Source organism: Leguminivora glycinivorella, chromosome 16, assembly GCF_023078275.1.
Source record: "Leguminivora glycinivorella isolate SPB_JAAS2020 chromosome 16, LegGlyc_1.1, whole genome shotgun sequence".
Taxonomy (NCBI): Eukaryota; Metazoa; Arthropoda; class Insecta; order Lepidoptera; family Tortricidae; genus Leguminivora; species Leguminivora glycinivorella.
The window spans coordinates 20,404,415-20,420,734 of NC_062986.1; the positions used below are offsets into that span (position 1 = coordinate 20,404,415).

The 16,320-nt window shown below is 39.5% G+C and overlaps 1 protein-coding gene across 1 annotated transcript in view; it reads left to right on the top strand.

Annotated features, from left to right (window-relative positions):
- Positions 1 to 13,954, top strand: part of LOC125234961 (A disintegrin and metalloproteinase with thrombospondin motifs 16-like) — a 115,052-nt gene extending 101,098 nt beyond the window's left edge. Inside the window, exons 8-18 of the mRNA XM_048141382.1 lie at positions 2,063 to 2,205; positions 3,067 to 3,233; positions 3,431 to 3,497; positions 4,130 to 4,244; positions 5,895 to 6,025; positions 7,186 to 7,295; positions 7,839 to 8,004; positions 8,853 to 8,964; positions 9,857 to 10,005; positions 12,826 to 13,132; positions 13,766 to 13,954. Coding sequence (XP_047997339.1) covers positions 2,063 to 2,205; positions 3,067 to 3,233; positions 3,431 to 3,497; positions 4,130 to 4,244; positions 5,895 to 6,025; positions 7,186 to 7,295; positions 7,839 to 8,004; positions 8,853 to 8,964; positions 9,857 to 10,005; positions 12,826 to 13,132; positions 13,766 to 13,896 — 1,598 coding nt within the window. The 3' untranslated portion in view covers positions 13,897 to 13,954. The remainder of the gene's footprint in view (positions 1 to 2,062; positions 2,206 to 3,066; positions 3,234 to 3,430; positions 3,498 to 4,129; positions 4,245 to 5,894; positions 6,026 to 7,185; positions 7,296 to 7,838; positions 8,005 to 8,852; positions 8,965 to 9,856; positions 10,006 to 12,825; positions 13,133 to 13,765) is intronic.
- The last annotated feature ends 2,366 nt before the right edge of the window (positions 13,955 to 16,320 follow it).

Here is a 16,320-nt window from a genome sequence, read left to right on the forward strand (position 1 = left end):
AGGCCCTAAGTACGAAGAGAAGAAATTACTCAAATAATAGGTATAAACATGCCTCGGTTTTCTTAATTTATCGTAACCAAAATCACGGTGTATTATTATAAAACGACAGTGGACATGTTTGTTAACAAAACCGCAACACAAAAATATATAGAAACTGTAAAAATAATTACTTATGATTTTTTAAACAATCCGTAAAATTGCGTTTGCGCTCGAAATTTGGCCACATTTCACGGGCCAACTCCCGGTGACACTCGAGGGGCTACTGAGCAAATTTCCATACAAAGAGGTATTCTATAGCATACGCGTCACAAAAAGGTGAACTCAATTTGTGACGCCACAGCATATTTTTTAACTGCGATAAAACTATGTAATGTTGCAGTATGCATACTATGATTCTAGTGAATGGTAGAGGAAATGTTGGTGAATAATATTATACTGTGAACAAGCAGATTACAAAACAAACAGAAGCAGAAATTCAATCAATCAATCAATCAATCAATCAATTTATTTGGTACAGTACATAGGTGTTACAAAATAATTTCTTAGTATCACTATGTTTTACCAACATTAGGTATACAAATTCATTGGTGGTTGTGAAGTACATTAAATACTTAATAAATATAAGTAACATGCAAATATTTTCTATTAACCATAACCAGTTCAACATTATATAATTAAGAATTGTAATTAATAATAATACTCAAATACTCGTGTTGTCTCTTTTATATTCTTCGATTGAATAGTATGCTTTGTTTGATAAGAACGTAAATAGTCGTTTCTTAAAGAGTTCGATGTTGTCTATGTTTAAGATACTATTGGGTAAAATATTCAAACCAAATAACGTATTCTATAGCATACGCGTCACCAGAAGTAGTACAAAAACGTATGCTATAGAATACGCGTCCGCGAACGTGTTAATACGACATCGGTGGCAAACAGGCATACGATCCGCCTGATGGAAAGCGGTCACCGTAACCTTATGGGCGCCTGCAGCTCTAAGGGTGTCATATGCGCGTTGCCGCTTATACATTCCTTTTTTTTTTAAGAACCCCATACTTGTAGTTCATCCCAATGAATCATTGCGCCATAGTCATGGTTTAGAAAAACACGCGCTGTATGATACATTTTTCGAATTTGCCACCTTTTGTTTAGTGCCTAAAGTTTGACCGTCTTTAAAAACAGTTACAGATTACTGTAAACTACCGTTTTGTTACTAATTTAATTGATTAGTCACTCATTAATCATGAAAACGGTTGTCCAATCAAACCTTGAAATTTTCTAAATATCATTGGAAAAAACAGCATTGCTAATTTATTTACATTACGTAATATTTTGTAAAGAGTTCTGGGAATTTCATAAAACTATAGTGTTTGTTCCAAGTCTTACAGCTCAGCCACGACATTGGTCTAAGCGCGGCAGCCATACGTGCGAAAGAAAAGTCCCATCGCTGTGTCTCGCTCCAATGTATGGCCGCCGCTCACCGCTGTCGCGCTTAGACCAATGTCGTGGCTGGGCCGTTAGGCCTGATAGGCGAACTCGCATGCGATTTTAGTTACATTGCGGGCTGTTGAGGTTACATACAATTTTGCACAGCCATCAAATACCGCAATGTAATAAATCTCGTATGCGAGTTCTCATACCGTCTAAATGGGTCCTTAGTCGCTTATCCTTTGCGTTCAACTATTCCGTCTAAGGGTCCCCCCACATCTAGCGTCTTGCGAGCGTAGCGTCGGGCCAACTGTATGGAAAAAGACGCCGCATCGACGTCGCGCCGACGCGGCGTCAGGCTTTGCCATACAGTTGGCCCGACGCTACGCTCGCGAGACGCTAGATGTGGGGGGACCCTAAGTGTAAGGCCTGAGTGCACGCTCGTATTGGGGCTCGTGCAGTAGGGCGAGGCGTTCGGCGTACATGTCAAACAATTGAGTGAAGCCCATAGAAGTGTCCTGAGTCGACGCACGATTGTACGCACGCTCTCCCGCCCCGCACCGAGCGACTCCGGCCTTACACTTTAGTAATACATACACTATTTTAGTTTAAGTCAAGAGTAATCTGTTTTCAGGCATGTTAAAATACGGTCGCGGCAGCCGCCACTCCGGAGCCCAAAGTTTAGAGGACATTTGCAGAGACCTGCATTGTCAACGTGAGAGGTATACCTGGACCTCGCACCCCGCTTTGGAGGGCACCAAGTGTGGAGAAGATATGGTAAGTCGTTCAAAATGCTCTTGAAGCGCTCATCATCATAACCAGACCTTTATCGCCCACTGCTGAGTATAAGCCTCTTTTCACTACGCCACATCTCCCGGTCCTGGGCTAGTCTCATCCCGTTGTCTCAGGCACTTCTTATATTAAGGGCCGGTTGCATCAAACCGTCTGTCACCGTTGAAGCGTTCGTTAAACTTTATTGTATGGGAAGTTCCATAGACGTCTGCTGTGACGATGATGTGTCTGTCACATGTGGTTGATGCAACTGGCCCTAAAGTAAGCGACCACCATTCTGTTAACATTTTAGTCCACTTGCCATCACTCAGCTTAGCAACATGTTCCGCCCAACTCCATTTTAGTTTGGTAATAATGAAACCTATAAGTAGGTACGTCTTGCACCTTGGTGCGAGGACGGATCTCGGTATTCCTCTCACTTAAAGCGTTAATCATAAAGCAGCAGCATCCACATAGCACCGTGGCACCGCTCCGTATAAAGGCGGATGTCTCTTGTCTTTCAAAGATTATGTTTGATCTTGTATAGTCAAGGTAATGGATACGGACAAAGTGCCATAAAACATATCACAGTATACACTACTATTCCCACACATCCAGGTTGTGTATACATATTTTTCGCAATTTTTTCGTATCTATCTTATTAACTTGACTGTAGATAGTATCCCTCGTAGTGTATGGATCCTGAAATGAAATGAAATGATTTATTGTCCTTTAACCTTTCTCCTTAGCGGACGGACGTAGCTTGGTAGAGGACGTATCTGGCAGGGTCGCCATGTAGTGTGCCATAAGTATGCCTTTATTCTGGAAATTGTTCCTAAGTTAAACCAAGGAACTTTTTTTTTCTAGTATTGCCGCGGCGGAGATTGCGTGGAGCGCGCCGGGGTGCCCCGCCGGGGTCAATGGACGCGTTGGTCAGCCTGGTCTGAATGCGCGTCCGCCTGCTTGCTGACAGACTCCCACGCCCCGGCAGCTACAGGGGTAGCTGTCGCTAACAGGCGCTGCCAGCGACCCAGGTCAGCTATCTCTTTCTTTCTGTATCTCTCTCGTATTACTATCCAATTACATTGATCCAACTGATCGGAGTGTGTGCCCGCCAGCTTGCAGACACTGGCACCCCAGCGACCTACAGTAATTTTCTGAAACTCTAGAGATAGACCAAAAATATTTTGTGATGAAAATGCGTTAACAGAAGAATTTATTTCTGTTTCAGGCATGACAATGGGAACAGCTACTGTTCCGGGCATGACAAGAAATACCAATCTTGTCACGCACAGCAGGTTCGTACATTTATACTTTATCCTGTCGTTCTCATATCTTATAGTTTATCTCAGTTACATCCCCTTGTAACTACTTTAGAACCCAGGGATAAGAAAAGATACAAAACCGATATTTTCGTAACTTTGGTACCCTACTGAATCAGAGACCACTACAGTTTTTGTTTCATATTTGACTAAATCTTTTATCATTCCGAAATACGGGTCTTTTAAACAGGATTCTGCCACCATAAAAAAAATTAAAAATTAATGAAAATTATTTTTCCCCTCACTAGCTCGGAAACACGTGTTTTGTCCTTTAATACCAGCGCGTAAAAACGCATTTTATCCACTAGTGGGTAAAGTAATTTGACCTTGAATAAAGTCAAATTAACTGTTTTAAAATTGATAAAAGTAGGTGAATCTAGTAATAAAGATGATTTACCACCTGTGGAACTACTGGAAGCAGTGATAAACGCATTTTTTGCGTTGTAGTTTCCTCGCTATAGTGAGGGGAAAAGTTTTGTGTTACACTCGGGTGCAAATGTATTTTACTTCTCGTGTGTTAAAAAACTCCTTTCACTTGCTCGTTTTTCAATTCCACCTCGGCGTTAAAATACAACTTTGCCCCCTTGTATAACAATTAACTATTACAGTGTCACAATGTGCCTCCGATGACAGTGAGAGAGTTCGCGGACCAGATCTGCCGGCGGGCGAGGGAAGTAGACCCTGATCTCATTGGAACTGGTCTGCAGAGGATAGATACGGAAGGTAAGTCAAACTTCATCCGGATCTGGCTGGTAGTCAGTTTTCTGTACCTTAATGTGTCTTCAATGACAGTGGGATAATTTGCAAACGATCTGCTGGAGGGCAAAAGAAGTAGCTCCTAATAAACCTTATAGGAACTATGTCAGCAGTTATTCAAACGCGAAGTTTTAATGTCGGTATTCCAACTTCTTCATGGTCTATTAGTGAGATGACAAATATATTCCGCTCCCACAAGAAAAGTCGTTGCACCAAACCGTCTGTCCTAACTGTGTGTGTGTGGATTGAGTGAGCACCTTCCGAAAATAAAATAAAAATTTCATCATTTAGTAAAAGTTCTAAAACAATTGTAAAACGAATCTCTGAATTTGTAAAAAGATAAATCAAAAGATACAGCCATTAACATGTGCTCACTCAGTTCTCACAAACTACCAACGAAAACAGTGAATATATTCATTTAACATATAATATTTATATACTAACATTTAGGAAAAAATAGGCCAACCTACCTCTATAAATATTAGATCACCTAGTGACGTATTTAATTTTTTACAAATAGTTTCTTATGCTCACTCAATCCTCACACTTTTGAAAAGCCGAATTTTGATGAAAAACATAAGATTTAGACCGCTATTATATGTGTATAGTTTAGTAAAAGTGAAATGGGAATTTGTAAAATACAAAACGAACCACTAACGTGTCAGGTTTTTTTATAATAAATTTTTGTAAGTGCTCACTCAGTCCACACGTTTTGAGAAAGTTAAAAATGTAAATATCTTACGATTTGTAGCACCTAAGACACTCGAAAGTACTTCAACATTTAGTAAAAATTTTTACTAAATATCCACCATCTAATATTTTATATTCGTTGTCTGGTTTTAAAGATATTCAGACATAACTTTTCTCATACAAATGTATCAAGTAGGGTGACCACACTATGTCGGCTCCTGATTTTCCCCACCTTCCCATTGTCATATTGAGATTGGGGAGTTTCGTTCAATTTTTTTTTTCGTCACTAGGTGATCTAATATTTATAGAGGTAGGTTGGCCTATTTTTTACTAAATGTTAGTATATAAATATTATATGTTAAATGAATATATTCACTGTTTTCGTTGGTAGTTTGTGAGAACTGAGTGAGCACATGTTAATGGCTGTATCTTTTGATTTATCTTTTTACAAATTCAGAGATTCGTTTTACAATTGTTTTAGAACTTTTACTAAATGATCAGCATATTTATTTTTATTTTCGGAAGGTGCTCACTCAATCCACACACACACTCCTAACTTGGCGTTCTCAAAATTTTATAGCATGATCAGTTCGATACATTGCTCCGTGACACTCATCAGCCTAGGTTTGGTTAGTTGGTGCAATTCGACGACCGGTCTGGCTCCGTCGGTAGTGACCCTGAATGTTGAGCCGCGGTCCTGAGTTCGAATCCCGGTAAGGGCATTTATTTGTGTGATTAGCGACAGATATTTGTTCCTGAGTCATGGATGTTTTCTATGTATTTATCTATTTAAGTATGTATATCGTCGCTTAGCATACAAAGTTCAAGCTTTGCTTAGTTTGGGGCTAAGTTGATCTGTGTAAGGTGTCATCAATATATTTTTTTTAATTGGTACTAGGTCATGATCGTTATGTCTATATTTTTTAGATGTAAGCAGCGCTTGTGCAGTGTGGTGCGACACTCGCGGAGGAGGCTACAAATCCCGCGGCTGGACACTACCGGATGGCACAGCCTGCTCAACAATGTCACCCATGTTCTGTATTTCAGGAGTTTGTCAAGTAAGATTTCCCTTTAACCTTTATCTCCCGAATGATATATTATATCCGTCATCCGGCCACTAGGGAATGCAAACCGAAATAATCGGTTATAACCGGTTATTTGACAAATTTACAGAACCGATTATTTGATAACTCAAATAACCGGTTACGGTTATTGTCGGTTATTATTTTACGACTGAAATTCGATGTATTGGACCTTTTAGTTACTAGAAAATACTGCCTCTTTGGCTGTGACTATCATTTTGGTCATTCGTGTACTTCAGTAACGAAAATATAACTTTCGTCCCTTACTTGTGACCAATTTTGAGTGAATATTAGGTATATCATTTATATCACATCAAATGCCTTATTATCATTTTCCCTAACTTCCGGGTTGCATTTAAAAAACACAGACTTATTATACTTTCATTCCCCTGATACTTGTTATTTATTTTTTCGGTTCTTTGACTGAAAATTTACCACTTTTTGCCGAAAATAACCGTAACCGATCATAACCCGTTGTCGGTTATTTTTTAGGCATAACCTTAATCGCAACCGGTTATGAAATTTGGTCGGTTATTGCATTCCCTACCGTCCCAACAATCCATCCTACACTCCAAGTAATTCAATTTATTTTCCTTTCATTTCTTTCAAACAAGAGTAAATTTACCGCGACAGACTTGCTATTTAAGTGTTTACTTCCTTACTAGCGCGATAAACCCAAAATGAGTTTTGGCCTCCAACACAAGAGCACGCCACTTTGATCGATCTTGGTATAGCACCAGATTTTGCCGACACCGAGGTCACATACTTCTATCTTCACTTTAGAATCTCTAGATCTTGATATTTGCTATAATTCATTTGTATATCACCTTTGGCAATATATTAACTTGATCAATTTGACGACCGGTCTGGCTTAGTCGGTAGTGACCCTGCCTGCTGAGCGGCGGTCCTGGGTTTGAGTCCCGGTAAGGGCATTTATTTGTGTGATGAGCACAGGTATGTATTTGTTCATGATGTTTGAGTTGAGTCATGGATGTTTTATATGTATATGTATGTATTTATCTATTTAAGTATGTATATCGTCGCTTAGCACCCATAGTACAAGCTTTGCTTAGTTTGGGGCTAAGTTGATTTGTAAGATGTCCCCAATAGTTATTATTATTAATTTAAATTTGCAGAAATTCACGTGCAACGCAAACGCCGATACCGAGTTCTCCCTTCGTCCGGGAGACTGCGAATGGGAGGCTCTTCAGCTGCAGACCGCTGCTCCTCAACAGTCCACATCATCGTAAGTACATACCGGTTCAGAAAAAACGTTTTTAGCACAACTATGGAACTTCAGCAGCCAATCAAGTTCAATCCTTTCACGGTAGATGTCGCTAGGCTCATATGGTGACAAAGTTCCTTGTCCAGAGGTTCAAGTCTCGTTCAGAATAGTAATTATTCCACCTTTACTGACTGATATTTATTTGCAAATTGTTGACGGATATCATAATAAAAAAACTAACCCCCTTATTCATAAACGTACACTAAAGTTATCAAGCCGATAAAGTTTCTTTGTCCCTTTCCGACGTATTGATGAGATAGAAAGGGACAAACGAACTTTATCGGCTTGATAACTTTAGTGAACGTATAAACGTTACCCCCTTGAATTAGGGGGTAAGTCGATTCCTCTAAACTGACTGTCAAAGCTCTCATTTAGAAGTCTCTGTGATAAAATATGTAGTTTTTTTTTATATTACGTCGATAACAATCAGGTCCGCCTGATGGAAAGCGGTCACCGTAACCTATGGATACCTGCGACTCGATGTAATTACTTCTCTCATTTTAGATCGAAAACATCATCAACATGGCGCCGCGCCGTCGGCTCTCAATGGCGACCATCCAGCGGCTGTCATTACCACTGCATAGCTCCTGGAACCGGCGTACGTCTAGTGAGAGCTTCCCGAACTACCAGCATACAGCTGTGCAGACCTGACTCCGCAAGAGCTGACTTGGTAAGACATGCAAAATAGCCACGCCTATCTCCCGACGGGTCAGGCAAAAACCAATAGGCTACTTGCCTCCTAGTCAAATCAACTTCTTCTTTAAAACTGCCAAAACGAATTCTAACGACTTGCTAATATGGAATTTATTATGAAATCGAGTTGAGTGACGACCTTCTTACATAGAAATTTGATCTGTCCATGTTTTTCTTATAATTATCTAATGCTTTATTTCGTGCATTGTATAATAGTACATTACGATACAAGTGCGTAAAAAAGGAAGTTCGAAACGAGTGGCGATAAATTAAAACACGACCGAAGGGAGTGTTTTAAATCGACACGAGTTACGAATTTCCTTTTCGCACGTGTCTCGTACGACGTTTTTCAGTACAGGGTGGCTAGCCGAATGGCACAATCGCTCACGAAACGCTCACGAAACGAAGCGCTAGTAGATATCTATCTCTATCGCGCTTGTGTATTGGCGCGACAGAGCCAGCGGCGTATCGCTTTCGTTTGGCGTCGGAGAAATGCCATTCGGCTACGGGGCCTGATGAGCCTCCGAAGTTTCGACCTGGCATATAATGAACCACTTCTCGCACTAGTGCGTAAAAAAACACCATCTGTACTGAAAAATATTTTATTTTAAGTACAGTCATGTTCCCTATCCTGACATGCGCTCGCAGGTAAGGACCTGGCATTTCTTTACGATTTCCCCGATTTAATTAGAGAAACTCCGTCGAGGTCTACCCTTGTCAAATTCAATTTCTACTTCTACCTCAGACTCTTATTTAGCCTCCTTTCACTCATCCTTAAAAGAATACTTGTAAAAGAAGCAGATTACCATGACGATTTTGTTTCAGGGCTGTACCCAAAGGAAGTCACCATACCAGTACGCGACGATGGTGTGCACGAAGTACAAGGAGAGAGTCAGAAGACTGTCAGGGCTTGGCATGCAGATATCGCCAGCGCTCGGTTAGTTACATTATTTATTATTATACTTTCAACTTAATTTAAGGCATTGGCAGTCAGGGAGCAAGGAATCGCTACTAAATTTACAAGTGTACCTGCGATATATTTCCTTAAGTTTACGACAGGCTTAAAAAATTGAGGCGGGATTTATTACTGGCAATATAGGCGAGCGTAAAATCAGAAAAAAGGTCAAACTCGTATCACGCCACTTGCGTACTTTTCTTCCATAGGAGTCTGCTGCAAGCTCGGTCTTATGTCACCATCCCGTGCAAACATAGTTTTTAACCCCCGACGCAAAAACGACGGGGTGTTATAAGTTTGACGTGTCTGTCTGTCTGTCTGTCTGTTTGTCTGTCTGTTTGTCTGTCTGTCTGTGTGTGTGTCTGTGGCATCGTAGCTCCCGAACGGATGAACCGATTTCGATTTAGTTTTTTTTGTTTGAAAGTTGTGTTAGTCGGGAGTGTTCTTGGCCATGTTTCATGAAAATCGGTCCACTAGGTCACGGTCGGGGGTTTTTTCAAAATTTTAATTTTGTCGTTAGGTTATGTTATTTTTTAAATATCTGAAGCTGCCAAAACTAATTTCCTTTATAAGTATGCCATGTTTTATTACAATCCAATACATTAGTAGTTTTTAAATATGAGTATAACAACATGTTTAATTAAAAATATTTTAAGCGGGTTACTCACGTGTTAAGTCGATGTAGCGTTCGACATGTTTCGATCCATTTTCGAGGATCTTTCTCAAGAGTAGCGACCCCGCCTTTACATGTCGAGAGCGCGACGCTTGAGTCTCACAGGAGTTTTATAGTTAACATGTTTAATGTTTGTATGGAGAACGGAGCTTGCTGTGGACTCTTACCACTTAAAATATGTTCTGTTTCGTATTTTCACAGAGGATCCCGACCGGCCTTGTCGAATAGCGTGCCAAGATGAACGCGTATCGCATCGCTTCTACTTAGTTAATGGACATGAAGGCTGGTTCCCACTCGGAACGTCTTGTGGCAAAAACAACGCTTCTTACTGCGTCAGCGGAAAGTGCCTGGTATGTCTCAAAAAGTTTTTTTTTTATTATAACAAACAAACCAAGAACAAACAGGCCTCTCGCTCGTTTTTGCCCAGAACATGCAAGTTGTGGAATGAGCTACCTTCTGAGGTGTTCCCCTTGCGCTATGACATGGGGTTCTTCAAGAAGCAGGTATTTAGGGTTCTCAAAGGTCGGCAACGCTAAATGACTCCCCCGATGTTGCTTATGTCCATGGGCGTCGATAACTGCTTCCCACCAGGCAGCTCGTCTGCTCGTTTGCTGCCTATTTCGTAAAAAAATGGGCTGGCTCACTCAAGGCCAGCATAGGCGAAGACGTGGCCTCCGATGAAGCGAACTCGCTCAGAAGGTGCCTGTTCAATGTTCACCCTTGATTTGAGGGTTAGTTTTAGAGTTAAAAAACTCTTGCTATGCGCAAAAAGATCCGTCGCACAAACTCAAATCTGTAAGTGACTGCTGTCAATTAAAAAAAAAATTCAAATACAAAATACAAAATACAAAATACAAAATCATTTATTCAGCAAATAGGCCACGGGGGCACTTTTACATGTCAACATTACAGAGTATTCATTAAAGTTAAACAAATGAAATTAATAGAAATATTAACTAAAAATATTAATCATAAGCAAAGTAGCTATACACTGATATAGAATTAGAGATGTATAAAGTCTCTAAATGTCATATTATTACTAACTATAATCAATACATAAAGAAAGTGCAAACAGATACAAAGATAAAAGAAATCTATAATACTTCAATAGTTGTAAAAGACTGAATATTACAAGTAAAAATATTATACTTAATCAAATAATCCATGGAGATGTATAGCGTCTCCAAGAGTCAAATTTTATAAAATTAAAATATTTAAAAGTAAAAACCTTTGTCAAATAATACAAAAAAAAATAAAAAATACAGAAAATGAACAGCTAAATTACACATTTCAAGAGATGTACAAGTCTCTAGTTGTCAATCATTAAAGAACAAATCAAGTTTACAAATAAGCCAAATCCCACACCGGGGCAAACGACGCAACGGAGCCACGCTGTGACGTCATCGCCCAAATCAATTGTTTAATTTTATTTTTAATTTTGTTCTATTTATTTTCTCTCTTTTTTGTTAAAATCTAAGTTTCGTGACGCATTGGTTTTACTGTAATGTCATGTAAACATGTTTTTGACGACCGGTCTGGCGCAGTCGGTAGTGACCCTGCCTGCTGCGCCGCGGTCCCGGGTTCGAATCCCGGTAAGGGCATTTATTTGTGTGATGGGCACAGATATTTGTTCCTGAGTCATGGATGTTTTCTATGTATATAAGTATTTATATATTAAATATATCGTTGTCTGAGTACCCACAACACAAGCCTTCTTGAGCTTACCGTGGGCCTCAGTCAATCTGTGTAAGAATGTCCTATAATATTTATTTATTTATTTATTTTACTAATAAATAATAATAAATATTAAGGGCCAATCAAGGTTACAAATTAAGTTTAAAAATATAATCAAAATCTCAGAGATGTATAAGGTCTCTAAGTGTCCAAAAAACTAACATTAACTTAATCAAACGACAACAAGGTCATTAAAGTAAGGAGTCTATTTTAAAATAAAATATAATCAAAATCTCAGAGATGTATAAAGTCTCTAAGTGTCCAAAAGCTAAAATTAACTAAATTAAACGACAACGTGATGGTCTCTAGTGTCATCCTTAAGACATTACTTACTTAAGTTTAATTTTTACAAGAACCGAATGTAGTGTCTCGCAATCCGCTCAAAAGTAAAGTTAAATAATCTAACAAAACATGTGGCCCAGGTAAGCTTGAACAGACCAGTCTCCACAAACAGCACCCGTTCACGAGTATGACGCGTATCTCAGCCATCGCCTCCCTCAACCTCCATTCGGGAAGGTGGCGACCCGATCAACACGCCACCGTAAGCAAAGACTTTTAAGCGAGCATGACATGTTCAAGCTAACAGCAAATTGACAAAAGAAAAATCGACACAGTGAAACACGACATTAAGCTTGTAGGTGACATTAAAGAGGGCAACAATGCCTAGTATAGCTATACATAACTAATTACATGCTCAACGTGACTTAGAGATGTAAAGGTCTCTAAGGGTCAGTGTACTATCATACTTTAAATAAATTTTATATAACTACGCTATATAATGAAAACAAAAATCTTAGAGGTGTATAAGGTCTCTAAGCGTCCTACTAACATAACTAATGATACAATACAATCACATGAGAAAAATTACGCTGTGTCATTTTTACTGGATACTAGTACGGTTGTATTACAAACTTCTGCTACCATAATCAAGCTACTGGCTTAAAGGCATTTTTATCATTTATAAAATCATTTACCGTATAGTAAGCTTTACCTAGCAAACAGCGCTTAACATGTGACTTAAATTTGCCGAGTGGCAAGTTCACTACATCAATGGGGATTTTGTTATAAAAACGTGTACAGTTCCCAACGAAAGACGTACTAACCTTACGGAGACGGTGGAAGGGCACGGCAAGTTTATGTTTGTTTCTAGTGTTATAGTTATGGATATCACTGTTAAGCTTGTATTCATGGATGTTTTTCCTAGCATACATAATATTCTCAAGTATGTACTGAGAGGCAACGGTAAGAATGTTCACCTCTTTGAATTTCTCTCTTAGGGAAGCTCGAGCGCCCAGTCCATATATGGAACGTACAGCTCGCTTTTGCAGCACAAATATCGTCTGAATATCTGCGGCTTTACTTAAATGTGGTGAATACCCCCAGACTTAATATTTCTTTTACAATTATTCTTATATTAAAAAAATATCTGATTCCAGGAATTCGGTCCAGACAACACCCCACTCTCCGAATCAGTATTCACGCTACCCCTCCTCAACCGTAACGCCACCGTATCCATCTCGCGCTCGTCCCGCCACCGTCGCGACACGACACACGGCTCCGACACACAACACGGAACGGACACGGAGCGACACGGAGCCGATACGGAGAAACACGGAGATAGTACGGAAAAGCACGGAGACGATACGGAACGTGATAGGAGAAGCTTGCGTGCGCGCGGCACTATAACAGCGACGTTAGAGCAACATCATTTAGATGATATTATTGCTAGACTGAATTTGACCCGTAAGTATTAAATTTGTATTTTTAACCCCCGACGCAAAAACGACGGGGTGTTCGTGTCTGTCTGTCTGTGTGTCTGTCTGTCTGTTTATATGTCTGTCTGTGTGTGTGTCTGTCTGTGGCATCGTAGCTCCCGAACGGATGAACCGATTTACCATTAACCATTAAACCAGTAAACCATTTTAATATAGACACTATGCTTATTGAATTAAGTATGAGGGCGTATTCAATCAATCAATCAATCAATCAATAGAACATAACTAAATGCATGCAAATATTACATCATGTATATGTGTAAATTCCTTAGACCGATCAGTCAAAAGTATTTTAGTGTAACTGTGTCCTATCCATACTAATATTATAAATGGGAAAGTGTGTGTGTCTGTTTGTTTATCCGTCTTTCACGGCAAAACGGAGCGACGTGTTGACGTGATTTTTTAAGTGGAGATAGTTGAAGGGATGGAGAGTGTCATAGGCTACATTTTGTTTCTTTCTAACCCCCCACTTCCCTAGAATGGGAGGTAGAAGTTTGTATGGAGCGTTGCGCATTTTCTAATTTAAAGCGAGCGGAGCCGCGGGCAAAAGCTAGTTTACCATATATCGAAGTTCTTAACGAATAAATTAAATCCTTTTCAGAAAACCACAACGAGCACATAATCTACTACGACCCAATACCGGAAACCATCGAAGTGGACTTCAACAACCCTATCCACATCGCCCCGGAAGATACATTAATACGGAAACCACCGAGACCTACCTGGGACTGAACACTGACCAAATACTGGCAGACCACTGACGAACAACACTATGAAAAACCTACATATTACCTGGGACTGAACATTGACCAAATACTGGCAGACCACTGACGAACAACACTATGAAAACCTACATATTACCTGGGACTGAACATTGACCAAATACTGGCAGACCACTGACGAACAACACTATGAAAAACCTACAACCGTACACAGAAGGCCCACTACTCTGATGTTCACGAAATACCGCCTTTTTAAATGCCTACAAAATTCTTACAAAGAAACGAGCCGCACGTGCGCAGCGTTGGACGCTAGGGTTACCTATGGATTAAAAATATTAATACTCAGATAAAATGTTATGCTATTATATTCAAGTCTTGGGTATTTTCTAGGTATGTACAGTATTTATTTATTTTTGTTTGTCACAAGCCTTATTGAACTTTTCCGTGGGACATAAATGACACAATTAGTAGTTAGATCGATAAGATTGTCCTATTTTATCCATGATGTTAATTTAACTAAGCATTATTAGCCATTCCACACGCGGATATCGCATATAAACCTTTAAAAAAACTAGCGACGTATAGTAACATTAGAAAGTGCTGAAGTGCGTTTTGTGAGAATGCGCGCCACCCCTGATTAGGCCGCGAATTCGCGGCCACCAGCATGTACTTGTAGCGCGGAGATGGAATCGCGGAGTGAGCCACCTCTGATATTACCTGGGACTGCTTGATGACTGTCTATATTTGAACCATAATCAGTATAATCACCAAAAGTCCTTTACCAGACATTGCAGAACTGGTGTTCCACAATCGGATAAGGACCCGTCAGAAAAGACGCTATGATGCGATGGCCACCGAAGAGACTGATTACTAACAGCACACTCAAAAATCACTGCCAAAATATTATCTACTGGGACAGGCACGGAAAGGTAAATAGGCACTGGTCCTACCGCGAGCTAGTAAGCTATGAGCTATCAGCTATAAAAACGAACAAAAGATAAGCACTCCCGTGCAAATAAAAGAGACACGGCGATATTGATAGCTCACCGCTGGGCGAGTAGATAGCTACTACAGCGAGTTTATAGAAACATCGCCGTGTCTCTTTTATTTACGCGGGAGTGATTATCTTTTGTTCGTTTTTATAGCCGATAGCTCATAGTTTACTAACTCGCGGTGGGACCAGTGCCTTAGGTATGTATCGCACCGGGCAATACCCATGATACGGAAATATCCAAGAGATACCTACCTAGGACTGATCACTGAACACTGAAAGAATACTGACATAGCACTGATGAACAACACTAGGAAAAAAACAATTTGTGGAGACCCTCCGCGCGAAAGAAGTGAAACTTCCAAACATAACCTCAAAAATATTTTTTCAAGTGACCATGACGTTTTTGCCTTTAGTCACGTCCGTCTTTTTACTGTTTTAAATATTTTACATTTCTATTTGCTCAAATTATTGAAAAGACAAACTAATTTTGCACTCGAACTAAATATGAACACACATTCCAACTAACCAGTCCACCATTAAAGCCAATCTGTGCATTTTGTTCTGTCACTGACTGAGTGAATAAGTGAATGAATGGTATGAGTGAGTCGCGTTGAGACAGAATGTTACGCGCTGAGTGAGCGGCATTCCACGCAAAGTAACCATAACTGAGTGTTACGCGCAGTTGGAAGTCGCATGAGAAGTTCCACTTCAATAACCGTGAGGTTACTTAGTGACTTTGTTATAACCAGGGCCCGTAACTTTCATGCCGATGACATAAATTTGACGTCACGTTCCATATAGGATGATTCAAGAGTTTTATTTAATAATTAATCATTATTCATGAATCATGACTTCAAAACTAATCTACTCATACGTGAAATAATTAATACTTACTTGATACGTGAAAAGTAAATTAAATTATTTGTTTATTTTTCATGCATACATTTTATTAAATAGTTTTGTTACCATATTTCAATAAATCATTAAAACAAAACAAATTGTTTCCTTTTCGTTTCACGTATCAAGTAGGTATTAATTATTCCACGTATGAATAGCTTTCTTTTGGAGTCATTTGTACATGATTAAATTGATTAATGAATAATGTTTAATTATTACAATAAAACTATTTGAATCATCCTATATGCAACGTGACTTCAAATTGATGTCATCGGCATGAAAGTTACGGGCCCTGGGCCCTGGTTATAACCGATACGGGTTTCAATTTAGAACATCTGGGTCATATGGCACCAATGTCAAATATATTCAGACCTACTTGAAACTAGAATATACCTACTGCTTAAATTTGCCACTCCTGTGGCTATAAACACTTTCAGCCTTAGATCATTTAACAGAACCTGACTTACATACGAGAAAAACTAAGATCCACAAAGGTTTTCTTTTATTTATTATAAATGGGCTTACTCTTGGCTACAGACTAGC